This window comes from Neoarius graeffei, chromosome 3 (genome assembly GCF_027579695.1).
Source record: "Neoarius graeffei isolate fNeoGra1 chromosome 3, fNeoGra1.pri, whole genome shotgun sequence".
Taxonomy (NCBI): Eukaryota; Metazoa; Chordata; class Actinopteri; order Siluriformes; family Ariidae; genus Neoarius; species Neoarius graeffei.
The window spans coordinates 23,004,888-23,023,037 of record NC_083571.1 but is presented as its reverse complement, the minus strand read 5'-3'; the positions used below and the strand labels follow the sequence as shown (position 1 = coordinate 23,023,037).

Below are 18,150 nucleotides of genomic sequence, written 5' to 3'. Positions count from 1 at the left end.
AGAGCACGATATCCCTTGCTGGTTACTAGGCCATAACTCTGGTAAAATGCAACTGAATTGAATGGAATTACAATATGCGTATTACCGACATATAACAAAGAATCCTGCCAAGTTTCATGAAATTCCTACAAAAATTGTGAAAGGAGTTAATTTCAGAAGGTGAGTACCCTTCCTGGCACAAACGGACAGACGGACATCGCCATGACATAATCCCCCTTCGGGCCTTTCGGCCAACGGGGGATAAAAACATGTACAGTATATTGTTCACATGGTGAAGTGTTGTATGAGGAGCCAGAATACCTATTTGGCATTTTCAGAAGGAGTCTCCAGTGTTGGTGCTTAGTGGGAACCGAATCTCAAGAATAGTGTAGGCTATAGACAAATTAGCGAGTGGCAAGAGGTACCAAATTCTAAACAAAGTAATCCCATGTGAGAAAGAAAAATCAGACTTGATACAGGTTTTACAATAAAAATGTTTATTATTTTATTACAACACTTAGAAAAAAAATAATTCTATAATCAAAACTAAATGGTTTTAAATTTAACTCCATTAAAATAGGGTGAAGGCGGCACGGTGGTGTAGTGGTTAGCGCTGTCGCCTCACGGCAAGAAGGTCCGGGTTCGAGCCCTGTGGCCGGCGAGGGCCTTTCTGTGCAGAGTTTGCATGTTCTCCCCGTGTCTGCGTGGGTTTCCTCCGGGTGCTCCGGTTTCCCCCACAGTCCAAAGACATGCAGGTTAGGTTAACTGGTGACTCTAAATTGACCGTGGGTGTGAATGTGAGTGTGAATGGTTGTCTATGTGGCAGCCCTGTGATGACCTGGCAACTTGTCCAGGGTGTACCCCGCCTCTCGCCCGTAGTCAGCTGGGATAGGCTCCAGCTTGCCTGCGACCCTGTAGAACAGGATAAAGTGGCTAGAGATAATGAGATGAGATGAAAATAGGGTGAAACAAAAATAATTCAGCCATGTTTTCCACAGCGATGACTTTAATGCTCAGGCACTTCACTGTTAATGAGCGATCACAACACCGCATGTAGATGGGGGATGATGTGCTTTGACGCTGGACTTCTGGTAGTTTATAGGCTGTTTAGATCGAAGTAGTTTATAAGTAGTCTTTTTGATATTTGGGCACAGCTTTTTAAAATGTGGTGGGGAAAAGAATTTTAAAAAATGCTGAAATCAGAGTGATTACTACATGATTACTGATTAAGTCACTGACTGGTCTCTAGTCACTAACTATAGTGGTGCTTGAAAGTTCATGAATCGTTTCGAAAAAAAAAAAATTTTATATGACCGAAAACATCAGGCCTAAGTTTCCCAAAAGCATCACAGCACAAAATTCATCATTAAATGGTACAGCGAGCAGCACAATGAATACGCTCTCTCTCCTAGTTAAGACGCTCTTAGCTTTAAGAGGCTTTTGGGAAACCCACCACAGATTTTCACACAAGTCCCAAAAGTAGATAAAGAGAACCCAATTAAACAAATGAGACACATTAACACTTGGTAATTTACGTATTGAGGAAAATAATCCAATATTACATATCTGAGAGTGGCAAAAAAGTATTTGAACCTCTCGGATTGGCAGTTAATTTGAAGGTGAAATCAGAGTCAGGTGTTTTTAGTCAGTGGGATGAGAACCAGGTGTGAGTGGATGCCCCGCTTTATTTAAAGAACAGGGACCATCAAAGTCTGATCTTCACAACATGTTTTTGCACGAATAAAGGAGATTACTCAGGACCTCAGAAAAAGTTGTTGATGCTCATAGACATCAACAGATGGAGGAAATTCAAGATTACTGTTAACCCTCTACAGGAGTCGACGATGATCAAAGATCACTCCAAGAGCAAGGTGTGTAATAGTCCATGAGGGTAACTTCTAAGCAACTAAGGCCAAGTTTACATTAGACCGTATCTGTCTCGTTTTCTTCGCGGATGCACTGTCCGTTTACATTAAACCGCCTGGAAACGCCGGGAAACGGGAATCCGCCAGGGTCCACGTATTCAATCCAGATCGTGTCAGCTCCGGTGCTGTGTAAACATTGAGATACGCGGATACGCTGTGCTGAGCTCTAGCTGGCGTCGTCATTGGACAACATCACTGTGACATCCACCTTCCTGATTCGCTGGCGTTGGTCATGTGACGCGACTGCTGAAAAACGGCGCGGACTTCCGCCTTGTATCACCTTTCATTAAAAAGAGTATAAAAGTATGAAAATACTGCAAATACTGATGCAAATACTGCCCATTGTGTAGTTATGATTGTCTTTAGGCTTGCCATCCTTCCACTTGCAAGTGGTAAGTGATATGCGCTGAGATCACACACACAGCGGCTCAGTCCCGAATCGTGGCTCGTGCACTTCACTCGCGCGCTCTGTGAGCTGCGCAGGGCCGGAGTGCGCACCCTCCAGAGGGCACTCGCTGTTCAGGGCGGAGTGATTTGGAGCGCAGGATGCCTGCGGAGCCGAGCGTATCTGTGTATTGGTGTTGCTGTGTGCACGCGAATCGTGTATTGGTGTTGCTGTGAAACCCATTTTTAATAAAAGGCATTTGAGCTGGCATTTGGAAAGTTTGTCGATTCCCCTGTTATCGCCCACTTCATATTTTCTTTCAGTAATTACACTGAATAAGTGTGCGTTTTAAAGATATTTGTATATTTATCGAGGTACATGTAAATAATATTTTTCTCTATATTTTGCAGTGGCCAGCTTCGAATAAAAATCCACAAACCAGTCTGTGTTTCCAATTCTCTCTGGCTGGTGGTGCGCTATCGGCAGTGAGTGGGACTAATCGTTTTAAAAATGTTAATCTGATGATCCGCTGATACGGTCTAATGTAAACCCCACCTAAAGGCCTCTTTCTCACACATTGGTTAATGTTCATGAGTCCACCATCAGGAGAACTCTGAACAATAATGGTGTTCATGGCAGGTTGCAAGGTTGCTCTCCAAAAACAACATTACTGCCCATCTTCAGTTTGCTAAAAACCACATGCACAAGCCAGAAGGCTATTGGAAAAACTCTGTGGACGGATGAGACCAAAATACAACAGGTTGGTTTAAATGAGAAGTGTTATGTTTGGAGAAAGGAAGACACTGCATTCCAGCAAAAGAATTTTATTCTATCTGTGAAACATGGTGGTGGTAGTATCATGGCTTGGGCATGTTTGCTGCATCTGGGTCAGGACGGCTTACCATCATCAACGGCACAATGAATTCTGAATTATTCCAGCAAGTTCTAAAGGAAAATATCAGGACATCTGTCCGTGAACTGAATCTCAAGGGAAAGTGCGTCATGCAGCAAGAGGCACACAAATTCTACCAAAGGATGGTTAAAGGAGAATAAATGTTTTGGAATGGTCAAGTCAAAGTCCTGACCTTAATCCAATAGAAATGTTGAGTGAGCAGCTCATGTGAGGAAACCCACCAACATCCCAGAGCTGACGCGGTTCTGTACGGAGGAACGGGATAAAATTCCTCCAAGCTGATGAGCTCAACAGTTAGAGGAAACGTTTAGTTGCGGTTATTGCCGCACAAGGGGGTCACACCAGATACTGAAAGCAAAGGTTCAAACTCATCCAGGAAGTTTCATTTGCTGATGACTGTGCCTTTATGGCACACAAGGAGAACCACCTACAGGTGATTGTGGACCGCTTTGCAGAAGCGTCAAAGGTATTTGGTCTGACCATCAGCCTAGGAAAAACAGTGGTCCTGGTACAACCAGCCCCAAACACCACACAGCCCTTGCCAAACATCATCACAGACACAACACAACTGAAATGTGTGGAACACTTCCCATATTTGGGGAGCACAATCTCTGCAGATAGACCCCTGGACAAAGTCATCACAACCAGGATCCAAAAAGCAAGCCAGGCACTTGGGAGACTTAGGGTAAAGGTCTTGCAACAAAAAGGCATCAAACTGACCACCAAGATCAAGATCTACAAAGCCGTAGTACTCTCTTCACTTCTTTATGGATGCGAAAGCTGGACCTTGTATCGCAGACATATCAAGCAGCTTGAGCAATTCCATATGAGGTCACTACGTAAAATCATGAATATTTCTTGGCAGGACAGAGTCACCAACCAGGAGGTGTTGGACTTAGCCCAATGCACAAGTGTTGAAGCAATTCTGCTGAAGTCCCAACTTTGCTGGACTGGCCATGTTATTAGAATGTCTGACAACCATATCCCCAGACAACTAACGTACAGTATGGGGAATTGAAGCTGGGCACACAGAAAAGAGGAAGGCCCAAGATGAGACATAAAGGCGCACTAAAAAAAACAACCTCAAATGGTGCGGCATCCAACCATCCCAACTGGAGTTATCGGCTGCTGATAGAACAGCTTGGAGGGCACTCATATCCCGAGCGATTACATCTTTCGAAGGGGATAGGAGGCAGCGCTTCAACGCTGCAAGGGTCAGACGCCACAGGACGGCATCCACAATAGTCCTGAAAATGGACCACCGATGTACAAAGTGTGGGCGTCTGTGTGCCTCAGCATTTGGTCTCAGGAGCCATATGAGGTCCCACCCCCCGTGATGAGAACACAGACAAGTCTTCTTCAGCAACGAAGGACCACCACATACTTTTGCCACTCACTCCTCATGTCCAATAGGGTGCATCAGTTGCCCTCACTTTCATAAAATCTGATGCATTTTTGTTTGGGTGTTCCTTTTCACCAATAAAGACATCCTGTAAAATTTTTTGACCATATTCAAAAGTCTAATGGTGGCACCATGAGGTTCATTTTTTGCCAAAAAACGCTTATTTTATAGCCTAGTAAACTAGACCCACCCGCCTAGCGGCCAAAAATATTTTTGCCTACGAGTGGGTCTAGCCTCGCACCATATCAACAAAACACCCCGGGCATCAAATCGTGCCCGCCAATCACAACGCAAGGTTTTTGTTTGGATTCTTTGGGCGGGCTTTTGCAGGAGTGACGACAAGGCTGCGCGACGCTGGAGAAAGCGCAACAGGAAAGATGGCTACGGCTAGTGAACAGCGCGCGTTTGACTCCGCTTTGGAATCAGTTTTAGAAGAATTAGACTTGGAGTTTTCGTTGAAACATGAGCAGGAAGAGGCTCTCCGCTCATTCCTTTTCAAGAAGGACGTTTTCGCTGTTTTGCCGACCGGCTATGGCAAAAGTCTGATCTACCAGCTGGCTCCGCTTGTAGCCAAAAGGATGGGGCTAGTTTGTGCAGTACGAAGAATTAATAAACAGCTTTGAAACATTACTTTTTGATTGTTTCTTATTTTCCCGTTATTTAAAATTTAAGGGAAATTATTTCACCAAACACCACTAAATAAAAATAAAAACTCTCAAACAGTTTAAGCAAACCCTTGAAAAACACTTGGAAAAAAAAAAAAAAAAAAAGAGTGTATGTTAAGTATGTGGTACAGACTCCAAACTTGTGGTCATTATCTCCAAACTTCTTAATATCTAGAACCTGTTTATTAATTAATACGCATTTTGAAAAATTATTTATTTCAAGGTCTCCCCCACTGCTTTCTGTCGCTCTGACTACGTCACAGTCACTGTTGCGCTGATTGGTCAGAGCGTTGGCCTATACGCACAGAGACAGTTTGAAAGACAACGGGTTGTTCCTCCCACACCCTTCAGAAATGTCTACGAGCGACGCCAGACTAAATATTCACATTTAGTCTGGCTTGCCAGGCTACTTATTTTATGTTTTCGTGTAAGGTTTGAATCACAATGTTGGACTCCATTTATTGATTTCTTGTGAGCCAGAGATCATGTTAAGAACCTTTGCAAGGGATTGAGAAGCATTAATGTGATTCATAATACATTTGTATTGTTTAAAAGTAGTTGAACAATGATTCAATGAACAGCTAAAACTCAAACTGTGCTTGATAATACATTTAGAATATGTACTAAAAATGTGGATCTAAGATATTTGGTATACTCTATAAGGTGCCATAATGTTTCATGAAAAGTGATCGAAATTTTGTCATAAAAGTCATAAAATAGCAGCTTTTTCCATAACTTTGAGCTCTTGGTGCCACCATTAAACTTTTGACAAAATATTTCACCCAGTGTGTTTTCTTACCAAAAGGACCATAAAAACAAAAATGCATCATGATCAGAGGAACTTTTCATTTTTAGGGGGCAACTGATGCACCCTAATGACCAAGTACAATATTTTTGTCTCATTTGTTAAACTGGGTTCTCTTTATCTACTTTTAGGACTTGTGTGAAAACCTGATGTTTTGAGTCATATTTATGCCGAAATACAAAAAAATTATAACGGGTTCATAAACTTTACAAATTGATGGTACATGTATGATAAACCTATCAGATTAAACGAGCAATTATTGTATTTATGTAGTATCTTGTATATGCAAAATCCAAAGAGAAACTGTAAAAGATGATGTTAATCCAGGAAATCACTGACCACTCCAACTCACCATGATATTACTCACAATTTAATTGCTTGTTGAAAATCCAGTCATATACAGTCGAAGCTACAGGCCAGTACATCGCACTGTCAGTTTGTAAGAAAGATTTCCATTAAAAAAAAAAAAAAAAAGTAAAAAGAAAGTTCTTTTGCATAATCTTCAAATTGACTAAATGTCAAATTATATATAAAAGAGTTCAACTATGCATATATATTTACAGCTCAGGGTTCAAATGCATTCGAATGTGCATCATCTTCAGGAAGCCTTCAAGAGCAGTTATGCAAAGTTCTTATGTAACCTAATAAGATCTGCGAGTGAATAAGAAATAGGTGGTGTAATGAGACTCAGGGCTGAGATGAGAGACGTTTGATGTCAGAGATGGTTTCAAGTTTACTTTGTGTATGTAAATGAGCGCCGTGTGTGAACGTGCTCCCTGTTTCTATTGTCCTTTCCATCGAGTGCGAGACGATGGAATGGCTGCCCTCTCGTTTTTAATTGCTGAAAATGCCTCGTCTTTCCACCACTCCGCTTGTTAATACTGACCTTTCGATAGCCTTCGGAAGGTCTGATCTTTGCCGCTTGCTATCAGAGTTCCGAACAGAGAGGAGGAACGAGCGCTACTTTACAATATGCCTTTCTGTACGTCGCTTCTCAATGCAGGCCTCGTTTCACTTCTTGCTTTTTCCTTTGCCCTTTCCAGATTCCCCTGCTTTCTCCTGCTTGACCTCTTTCGTAGGTTTAGCCTTCTTTTGCTGTAGGGTGAGGAGAGAAGGAGAGCTATTTATATCAGAGAAATCAGTGGTAGAACAACAACACATCCACAGATAACACACTATAATACAGACTCTTTGATACGCGCCTCTTCCTTTATACAGAATACACTCCTATGCAGTTCTAGATTTTAAGGAATAAAACAACCCGGCATGCTCTTATAGAAAAATAAATCAATAACAGGGTATTATTAGGGATAAACTTATTAGTTCATGTATCTAAAATCTTTAATTTTTCTGTAAATCTGCTTTGCAACAATGTCTACTGTCAGTGTATGTAATACCTTATTGTAATGCTTGAAAATGAACAGACATCATTAGTAACGACCAAAATGAATTAATAAAAGCAGAGGGGAAAATAATATTAATTATTCGTTATTTTATCATTAAGCACAAAACTAATCGATAAATTGCGGCGTCCGGATCCCAGAAAAAGGCAGCCTTGCTTCAGGGCTAATCTCGCATGACGTCATGCGTGGAACCCTGGTTATCTGGGTCATTTCGGTTCATCTGACTCCGTGCTTGTTTACTTGCCGAAATCTTACAAAAATAACGCTGTGAAAGCGCTGTATCGTGTTTGGATGTTCAAGTCCATATACAACAGGACATTCAGTTCATGAATTTCCGAGAAATGACACGAAAGCGAGAGTGGGTGAGGTTTGTGCAAACGAAGCAGGCAGATTTCGTGTTGCCTATTAATAATAAATCTGATTCATCAAGTGTTCACCACCACCAGAACGACCACATGGGAATTACTGGAGCATAAAAGAAACCCATTTTTAATAAAAGGCATTTGAGCTGACATTTGGAAAGTTTGTCGATTCCCCTGTTATCGCCCACTTCATATTTTCTTTCAGTAATTACACTGAATAAGTGTGCGTTTTAAAGATATTTGTATATTTATCGAGGTACATGTAAATAATATTTTTCTCTATATTTTGCAGTGGCCAGCTTCGAATAAAAATCCACAAACCAGTCTGTGTTTCCAATTCTCTCTGGCTGGTGGTGCACTATCGGCAGTGAGTGGGACTGTCGTGAACTGGCGGTTTCTCGTCTTGGGGGCTCGAAAAGATAACCATTTACTCCGGAAAATCCTTGATAATCATCAGCCCCTTCATCCGACCTATAAGAATCCCAATCACTATCAGAATTCTCTCCAAAACGTGATTCCATATCGAGACTGGTCTAACCACTGCTGTGCACGGGGATGAAATTGATACCCGGACTGTTACACGTGTGACGTCATGCACCCCTTTGGGATCCTCCAGTTCAGTCTTAGCAGATTCCATGAAAATCAGCTGATTTTCCATAATTCATGGCCTTTTGGATCAACTATGGCTTGAAACACGTGGTCAGTCAACATAATGATTGTTACTTTGTACAAGGAAGAGTGTGCGGTTTAGAGGAGTTACAGATACTTTAAAAGTGCGATACAAATAAACTGATTTGATGATGATGATGCCCTTTATTGTCACTAGTCACATGTACCAGTGAAATTAGCCGTCAACCTGTCCGTACATATACAACATACAATTGACATAGGGTAGACAGGACAGGAAGACAGGGATGAAGATAAAAAGGAAACAGAACATGAGGAGAGATAAGGAAAAAAAAAAGAACACCCCCCCCACTATGCTCCTGTCAGGAGTACAGTGTGGGAACATTTAAAAAACCTTTGCACATAAGCACACAACAACACAAGTACACTTTAAAGTGCTGATGACACGTTTTTGACATCTTTGGCGATGTTTTATAACATAAAAAGTAATTCCCGATGATCCATATATTAATTCACGAAGGTGCCTATTTTACAAGTTATGATAAAAAACGCGGCTATTTGGGCAAATTTGACGGGGCTGCAGCACCCAGGAGACGAAAGAGGAGGAGGAGCTATATGACGTCAGCGAAAGAACCTTCCTCCTAACTTACCAGTTTGTTGTTGATGCGGCAGATGTTCAGTTTATCATTATTAGTATTTTTATTATACATTATTATTTATATATATATATATATATATATATATATATATATATATATTTATTTATTTATTATGCCTTCGCGTTGTGTTGCCGGCTTTTGCTCCAAAACCCACAAGGATGGGGTAAGTTTATTCAAGTTTCCCAGAGATCCCGAGCTGCATGCGAAGTGGGTGAAGCAAGTCAGGCGCACTCGTGACAAGTGGGAGCCCTCACCAACATCCGTCCTGTGCTCTGAACACTTCGATTTGGATTGTTTTGACACCCTTCCCAGCTTAAAAGAATCTCTTGGGTGTGCAGTTCAGCACAAACGTGTGCTGCTACCATCAGCAGTGCCTACAGTATTCCGGAGGGGGTCTACTAGTAGCTATGCCGGATCCAGCAGTCGCCTGGGACAAGGCGACTCCTCCAAAGACAGTCCAACTGTCAGAACATGTGTTGAGAAACGACATAAGCTAAAAGTACATAGAGCTATAGAGTGCTCCGACATGATGCTAAAAATAGTAACCATGCGGTCTGCGCGGCCATCTTGGAAGTGACTCGCTCCAGAGCGCTCATAGAGTACACATCATAGAGTACACATTCATGATAATCATAAATGTAATCATAAAGTCGGTGTGATATCAGTCATGTATTTGCTTGTGAAAGCTTGCGGCTTTCATGTAACTTCCGCCTAGCAACGAGAGGCAAAGGGTAAAGAGGGTAGGCTATCATAGATTCTATTCGGAAGAGATCAATACATGATTGCTTAAAAATTAGGTATTTTAACAATTTGCATCTGTTCTGTGATTATCGTGACACTTGTGTGTTATATAGAACTGTATGTCTTATCAGCACATCGAGGATCTTCCACCGGAGGCTTTAGCAAGTACTCGTAGCAACATTACACTTTACCCTTTGCCATGCGTTGTTAGGGAACGGTAGCAAGTACCCCAATGACCGACTTCAAGAATATGTAGAAAAAATTTAGAAATTATACTTTCCAAAAGTCATTTGAGCTTAGTGTATTGCATTTCCATTTATACTGTAGGTTCTTGCTGATGTTTTTGCGGAGTATGACGCAGCTGCTGAATCAGAAGCTGCAGAGTTTGTATGTACTAGTTGTGACATTATTATCAATCTCATTTATTTAAAATCAGATAAAATCATGCCATCATGATCACTGCTTAAAGTACCAGTATTTGGTTGTTGAAGAGCTAGCACTAGAAAGTTCACCGGCGTTTTCATGCGCCATTTCCATTGAGTAGAACAGCCAGTGAACCGCAGCGTGTTCTTCCGCTGACGTCACAACATGGCCGCGAGCCACGGACCCAGTTTTCTTGCGCTGTGCAATTAAAAGTTGGATATTCGCGTAACAACAGCTTCTTTTCACGTAATTATAACAGAAATCTAACATGTTTGCCATGTTGTATAGTTTATTTAAGAAATTGCATAGAGTCATGTTCGTGTCATCAGCACTTTAAACACAGGACTTGAGGGGGGGAATCAGGGTAAGGGGGGAGGGGAGGAGGTAATCCAGCGCAAGCAAGCAGCCATCCGCTCCTGCAGCCATGAAGGCACTGGTCACGCACCCGCTTGTCACACTGGGGGTAAAAATGGCGACCGCGGAAAGTTAGAGAAGGAATGCGAGAGTGTCTCCTGGCAGTGACCTTCAGGGGGAAATGTTTCCTCAGCAACGGCCTGAACCGAGGCCGGTGCTGTCTCAGGGAGCCGAATGTCGATAAGATATAAATTGTTTGGTCTTTCCAGACGCAGTCTTTGCACGTCCACACCGCTCGTCCATATCTGTCCATTCTATTCAAATTCAAATTGATCTCCAAAAAACGTATTCCTTGCAAAGCTGAAAGCTGCTCCGAGATAACAACCATTTTGTGGTTAAAGTTCTGAATGTCCACAGTCCGAGTGCCAACAGCTTTGCCCACCACTCCAATCATATCGGGCAGCTTTGTGGGGCATTTGACTCTGATGCAGTCTTAGCTACTCTTGCTACCCCGATGTGTTTTACTCCTCTTATACCACAGCGATACATCGATTACATTTTTTTAAACTTCGACAATGGGCCTGTTTAAATGCTGTTAAATGTCGGCAAAAAACAAAAGTTAGTTCCTGATACTTTCCCTTCCATTACAACAGCCATAAACAGTCATTCCCTCACCAGCCTCTCTTGAATTTGCCAAGGCAAAAATGCAGTGCGTCATATTACCAAGAAACCACAAAGCCTTCCTGAAGACAATCCTGAACAACTTAAAAAGTCACAGCTTTATTCCTGGACAACGCTGGAGATTCCCTTCCAAAAGTGATTCATAAACATCTTGCAGAAAACCTCACCGTACGAATCCACCATACAAGTTCCTGTGTCAATTACTCTACAAATGATAACATCAGTAGAGAACATCTTCAAATCGATTTATTTTTTTTAAAAAAACCGACAATAAATACTGAATGTTAATAGTCAAAAGTTAGTAATGAAGCACTGAACCCGATATTGGTGTTTTGTACTTCACCTTGATCATGGCATCCGTAGTAAGAGTTTCCTCCTTCTCCTCCTCCTCATCCTGTCCCTGGAGGTCATTATCAGGGTCTAAAGCCAGATCAGTGTCAACTGCTCCTCTGCGACCTTTCTTTACTATCTGCAGGGAGTACGGCATCAAGTGGGACTCCTTGTTATAGGCCCGTGTGAACGCAGCCTTCACCTGCAGAGAAAAGGGCAAGTCAGTGACTGCACTCAAACTTGCACTGTATTTTTTTTTTTTTAAAACAGCAATGGTCCGAGTAAACAAATACCGTAAGCCTTAAAAATTTCACTTAGAATCAATTAGATTAGATTAGATTCACTTTATTCATCCCACGTCGGGGAAATTCAAGTGTTACAGTAGCAAGAAAATGTCAAACAGATAACAAATAAAACTGAAATAAAAATTAGACAAACGAAGGATTAAATACAGAAGGCTATTTGCATTATCTACGATGAAAAAGTATAGAAAAATTGCCTTATTGAGAGGCTCGGAAAAATTGCACATTACAGGTAGACTCTGTATATATTAGGGATGGCGAAAACTAAAAAATATCTTGACCGACCATCGAGCCTCATTAGCCGGTTAAAGTCGGTTAACCTATGAGTTTAAAATTCTAGAATTGGAATTATTAGAATCTATTCTAAATCTAACCGCAAGCATCCACACATTCAGTCCCAGTCGCTGCCCTCCACTCACATTACCTTTTCTACAGCACGAAACATTTAGTCAAACGCGGCACTGATGTCGAGGGGTTTGTATTGGAGCGGAGGACAAATGGCTCCAGCTTAGAGACGGTTTCAGTTCGCCATGATGGCGTTGAAAATAAAGTCAAGTGCTAGAAGTAGTACATAACATTCAGTGATGGGAATAACGGCGTTAAAATAAAGGCTGTTATAACGCCGGGTAATCTAATTAATTAGCTACAATCGTTATAACGCCGTTACCAATATCAACACGCCATTACTGCATGGTATTGAAGTTGCTCTGAAGCCATCACCGACTTGGCTCACAGACATAAAAGCTGCGTTTGTCACTCCCCCTCCAGACACCGCTGTCATTTAATTCTCTCCCCTTCCCTCCAAAAGTCGGCATCTGCGCCTTTAGTTTGTGTGGAGAGATATGATCTGCAATAACATGCATTGTTGGCTACAGACCCAAACATACTTTCAGAATGCACTGGCCAAGGCAGGACTAAACTCGATGTGCCTTCTAATAATAATTAAAAAAAAAAAAAACAGAATAGTAATTTGTAAGTTAAAAAGTCTTTTTGAGACTTTTCTTTCGCCGAGTGGCAGCTGTCTTCAACTGGGGCGGGACATGACTGAATGGGTGTTTCTGATTTGTCAGCTGCTGTCCTTACACCGCATGGCATGCCCCAAGCGTTTACAACACAGAATTCCAGGTTCTCCGCTCCAAAATCAGCAGCTTCAAAACGATTGATTTTTTTTTTAACCGACAACCAAAAAAAAAAAAAAAAAAGAACCGGTTGACGTTGATTCGGTCAACCATCGGTCAAACGGTCATCAGTTAACATCCCTAGTATATATACACACATGTATACATAAAAAAAAAAAATATATAAGTATGCATAAAAATAGTCAATGTGATGGATTGATTGAATCAATCAATCCATCACATTTTTCTTTTATCTTATTCATTTATATAAAACAAAGCTCACATAGTTATGAGCACTCTTGGTAAAGATTGGGGGGGAGAGAGAGAGAGAGAGAGAGAGAGAGAGAGAGAGAGAGTGTTATGAAAATAACTCAAAGCTATTTGTACTCAGTGTGGCTAGCCAACGTGGCTATAGCTCCACCCAGAGACAAAACAAGCACCGAGGTGTCCGTAGCCAGCAATGCTATTTACACCCAAACCCTAATCCGAACCAGCTGTAAACAGCCAAAGAGCTGCCATGTGACTATTCTCACTTGGGTGCAAATAGACACTCCTTTAAATCATCATCTCATCCAGAAAATACAACAGAAATGTAAACTTTGCTTCGAGCATATTCAAATAATTTTTTAAATAACGTTATCAAAAGCTATTTTGGCAACAAAACTACATGTCCCACTTAACGGCACGAGAGCAAGGAGCCAGAGATCACTTTTCAGTACAGAATCTCTGCACATCCTCCACACAGACTCTCCTGTTCAGCTCACTGCACAGGTTTTCAGTGGGCTTTAGCTCAGGGGACTGGGACGGCCATGTCAGAAGCATGAGTCTGGAGTCACTGAAGCATTTTAATGTGAATCTGGATGCATGTTTTACATTATTTTCTTGCTGGAAGATCGAACCATGAGCCAGGTGTAGCTTCTTGACAAAGGCAGACAGATTTTCATCAAAAATCTTCTGGTGCTTAACCCTTTGATGCAAAACATATGCACACCCCTACTGATGCACAGCATGGGTCAAAAATGACACGCATTCATTTTCCAGGTTATTTCATGCTGACTGAGTTTTTCTTTGCTCTATCTTCTCATCTCATCATCTCTAGCCGCTTTATCCTTCTACAGGGTCGCAGGCAAGCTGGAGCCTATCCCAGCTGACTATGGGCGAAAGGCGGGGTACACCCTGGACAAGTCGCCAGGTCATCACAGGGCTGACACATAGACACAGACAACCATTCACACTCACATTCACACCTACGGTCAATTTAGAGTCACCAGTTAACCTAACCTGCATGTCTTTGGACTGTGGGGGAAACCGGAGCACCCGGAGGAAACCCACGCGGACATGGGGAGAACATGCAAACTCCACACAGAAAGGCCCTCGCCAGCCATGGGGCCCTCGCCGGACCTTCTTGCTGTGAGGCGACAGCGCTAACCACTACACCACCGTGCCGCCCTGCTCTATCTTTTGAAATCAATTTATTTTATGACTGAATATTCCAAGTATTCTTTAAATATCTTGTTTTTAATTACCGCAAATCATTAATTTAATTTTTTCTTTCGTACTTTATAAACAAAAATACTTTTTATATTACTACACATGGGTCATCCAAGTGTGATTTAAAATTAAATGTCTTAATACTATAATAATAATTTGTTTCAAGTAATTACTTTAGCAGTGAATGGGGCCAGTTATTTATTTATTAACTATGTCGTTAGCTAAGCCAACTACAATAAAATTAGCTAACTAAAGTAGAATATGTCAAAAGCTCGGTAGCTAATAGTAATTACTTGTAACTTTCTGACAAGTAATCTACTCACTCTCAAGGGAACCTAAACATAATCCATTTTTTTCGAAGGTAATGTTCGAACAATTGAAAAACATTACTTCCATGTATTAGACGGGCAAAGGGCGCTGTGCTGAGCTGTGAAATGTCTGACACAAGCACAATTCACAGTTCCCACCAAACGCTGGAGTAAATGCATGCGGGTCAGTTCTGACCCATGTGTGTAAACTTGATGTAGAATTACAAAAGCTGTGCTTGTTCATAACTTAAGAAAGGAAAAATCTCATCTCATCATCTCTAGCCGCTTTATCCTGTTCTACAGGGTCGCAGGCAAGCTGGAGCCTATCCCAGCTGACTACGGGCGAAAGGCGGGGTACACCCTGGACAAGTCGCCAGGTCATCACAGGGCTGACACATAGACAACCATTCACACTCACATTCACACCTACGGTCAATTTAGAGTCACCAGTTAACCTAACCTGCATGTCTTTGGACTGTGGGGGAAACCGGAGCACCCGGAGGAAACCCACGTGGACACAGGGAGAACATGCAAACTCCGCACAGAAAGGCCCTTGCCGGCCACGGGGCTCGAACCCAGGACCTTCTTGCTGTGAGGCGACAGCGCTAACCACTACACCACAGTGCCGCCAGAAAGGAAAAATAAAAATGATGATTTGTGCTAAACAAAAAAGATATTTACTGCATATTTGGAAAAGTGAATGACAAAATGAATTTATTTCAAAAGTATATCATCGAAACACTCAGCCATACATGAAATAACCACAGTACCTGAGTGAACTTCTGCTCCTCTATGACCCGCCACGCCTACTTAGATCAAAAGGTGCAGGCTATCTGCTGGTACCTCGTATAGTGAAGGCTACATCAGGGGGCAGAGCCTTTTCTTACAAAGCCCCACTGTTATGGAACAGCCTTCCAAGTAATGTTCGGGAATCAGACACAGTCTCAGCATTTAAGTCTAGGCTGAAAACATATCTGTTTAGTCAAGCCTTGTGTTAATGGTGTTTATGAGGTAAAGGAGTAGATCTGGAGGGTCCTCAGACAGAGTGTTTTGGTAAACTGGGATGTATGGATGCTGTCAGTCCCCACTCGCTTGCTCACTCGAGTTTGTTGACGGTGTAGTGGCTGGCTGCTTTATGTCCCGGGGCTCCCTCATGCCTGTGTTACCTTCTGGCTCTCTCCTTTTAGTTATGCTGTCATAGTTAGTTGCCGGAGTCCCTGCTTGTACTCGGTGCAATATGTATACTGTTCCTACTTATTCAGGTGACATTGGGCATACCTAACCACCTGTGTTTTCTTTCTCTCCCCCCCCACCCCAAATCTGTCCCTCTGAGTTACATGGAGTCAACAGGAAATCTTTTGGTGGAGACGGTGGGGACCTCGACTGGCTATCGTAGCCTGCAGGGAATCGGCCGTCAGACATTCTGTCGCATGTCCCAGACCCGGTGAAATGTAACTGAATTGTCTTGGCCAGGCCTAAGGGTCCCATCTGCATCTCATCATTGCTGAGGAGTGTGCTCCCATCACCCAATCAAGCATCCAGCCAGAGCAGGTCATGATATATTTTTTACCATATTAACATGCCATTGTGTGTTATGCCTGATGTAAAGACTCTCGTCTCTGCGAGCCTACCACACAGACTTAATACTTGTCATTTTTAGGGCATACCTAACAACGTGTTTTCTTTCTCTCTCTCTCTTCCCCCCCCATCTGTCCCTCTGAGTTACATGTTGATCCTGGGATTGAGATGCTGGCCTCTTCTGCCCCTCTGACCTGCTTGATCCATCCTGGTGCCCTGTGTCTGGTCGGAGTTTTATCGCCCCACTCCTGTGAAGGACGGCCCCATGAGGACAGTTGAGGGTTATACCTGTTAAAACTGTTAATATTATAGTCAGGCTGTCTGTTGTTGCCCAAATGAGGATGGGTTCCCTTTTGAGTCTGGTTCCTCTCGAGGTTTCTTCCTCATGTCGTCTGAGGGAGTTTTTCCTTGCCACCGTCGCCACAGGCTTGCTCATTGGGGATAGATTAGGGATAAAATTAGCTCATGTTTTAAGTCGTTCAAATTCTGTAAAGCTGCTTTGCGACAATGTTTATTGTTAAAAGCGCTGTACAAATAAACTTGATTTGAAATAACCTGGAAAGTGAATGCAGGTCGTTTTTGACCCATGTTGTGCATTGGAAGGGTAGTGATACAAAAAGGGTTTTTATTCAAAAAGTAAGAAAGGAAAAAAATAAAATAAGGATGTATGATGATCAAAAACAAGTTAATTGAGGAATACCTTGAATACTGAATGATGGAATTAATTTATTGCAAAGATATTGAAGATAAAAACTCAGCCGGGTCACTCTTGACCCATGTTTTGCATCAAAGGGTTAATGGAGTCCATGATGCGATCTATCCTAAAACAAGGTTCCCAGGGACTTTGGGGGTGGGAGAACAACCCGCAGGACGACAGATTCATCAAAAACCTACCTTGTTCTCTCATCTGACCAAAATGGTCCAGTCGCATCAAGCGAACTCCAGGTGCATATTTGTGGTTTAAAAAGGCTCTCTTTCAGCATGAAGCTGATCTCTTATTTTTTGAAGACTTTGCGAGCTGAAAATGCTACCATCTTCTGCAAATAAATCCTCCTCACTGTGACTAGGGGCAAAATACACTCTTTCGGTATCTGGCCATTTTTAACCACCATTGCCTGATTTATGAAGGTCAACATACTTTTCATTTGTATTCTCTAAAATGTTCCTCATGTTGCTAAATGAGTAGGAAATTTGGCTTTAGCGTCACCTTCACCTTATATTTATACCCCAGTGAAAGAAGTAATCATGGATGACTGTTTAAGAGCACCAAAACAATTATGTGACGTTTAAAAAGTTATACAAATACAAACAACTTTCAGTTAGATTTTGTTCTCTACAGGTACCAATAACTCTTACACATGCGTCATTATTAACAAGAGTGCTCTGAGAGCACAATATCCCCCGCTGGAACTAGGCCATAACTCTGGTCAAATGCGACTGAATTGAACAAAACTGCAATATGCATATTACCGACATACAGTGAAACCTCGATATTAAGACCACCATTGGGACCAGGTCAAAGTGGTCTTAATATTGAGGTGGTCTTAATATTTAGTTGGCAAGATATACTGACAGTTGCTGAGCTGTTGCATAGCAACGTGCATGCATGATGTTCTTAATACTGTTGTATTACATGTAATAAATTTATGAACTAGTTTATTGTATTTCATTGATAAATGATTAAATCAACAAGCTAAAT

At 42.0% G+C, this 18,150-nt stretch overlaps 1 protein-coding gene across 1 annotated transcript in view; it reads right to left on the bottom strand.

Annotated features, from left to right (window-relative positions):
• Nucleotides 1–459: 459 nt before the first annotated feature.
• Nucleotides 460–18,150, bottom strand: part of rfc1 (replication factor C (activator 1) 1) — a 121,225-nt gene continuing 103,534 nt past the window's right edge. Inside the window, exons 23-24 of the mRNA XM_060916518.1 lie at nt 11,668–11,856; nt 460–7,169 (exon numbers count right to left, since the gene is read on the bottom strand). Coding sequence (XP_060772501.1) covers nt 7,086–7,169; nt 11,668–11,856 — 273 coding nt within the window. The 3' untranslated portion in view covers nt 460–7,085. The remainder of the gene's footprint in view (nt 7,170–11,667; nt 11,857–18,150) is intronic.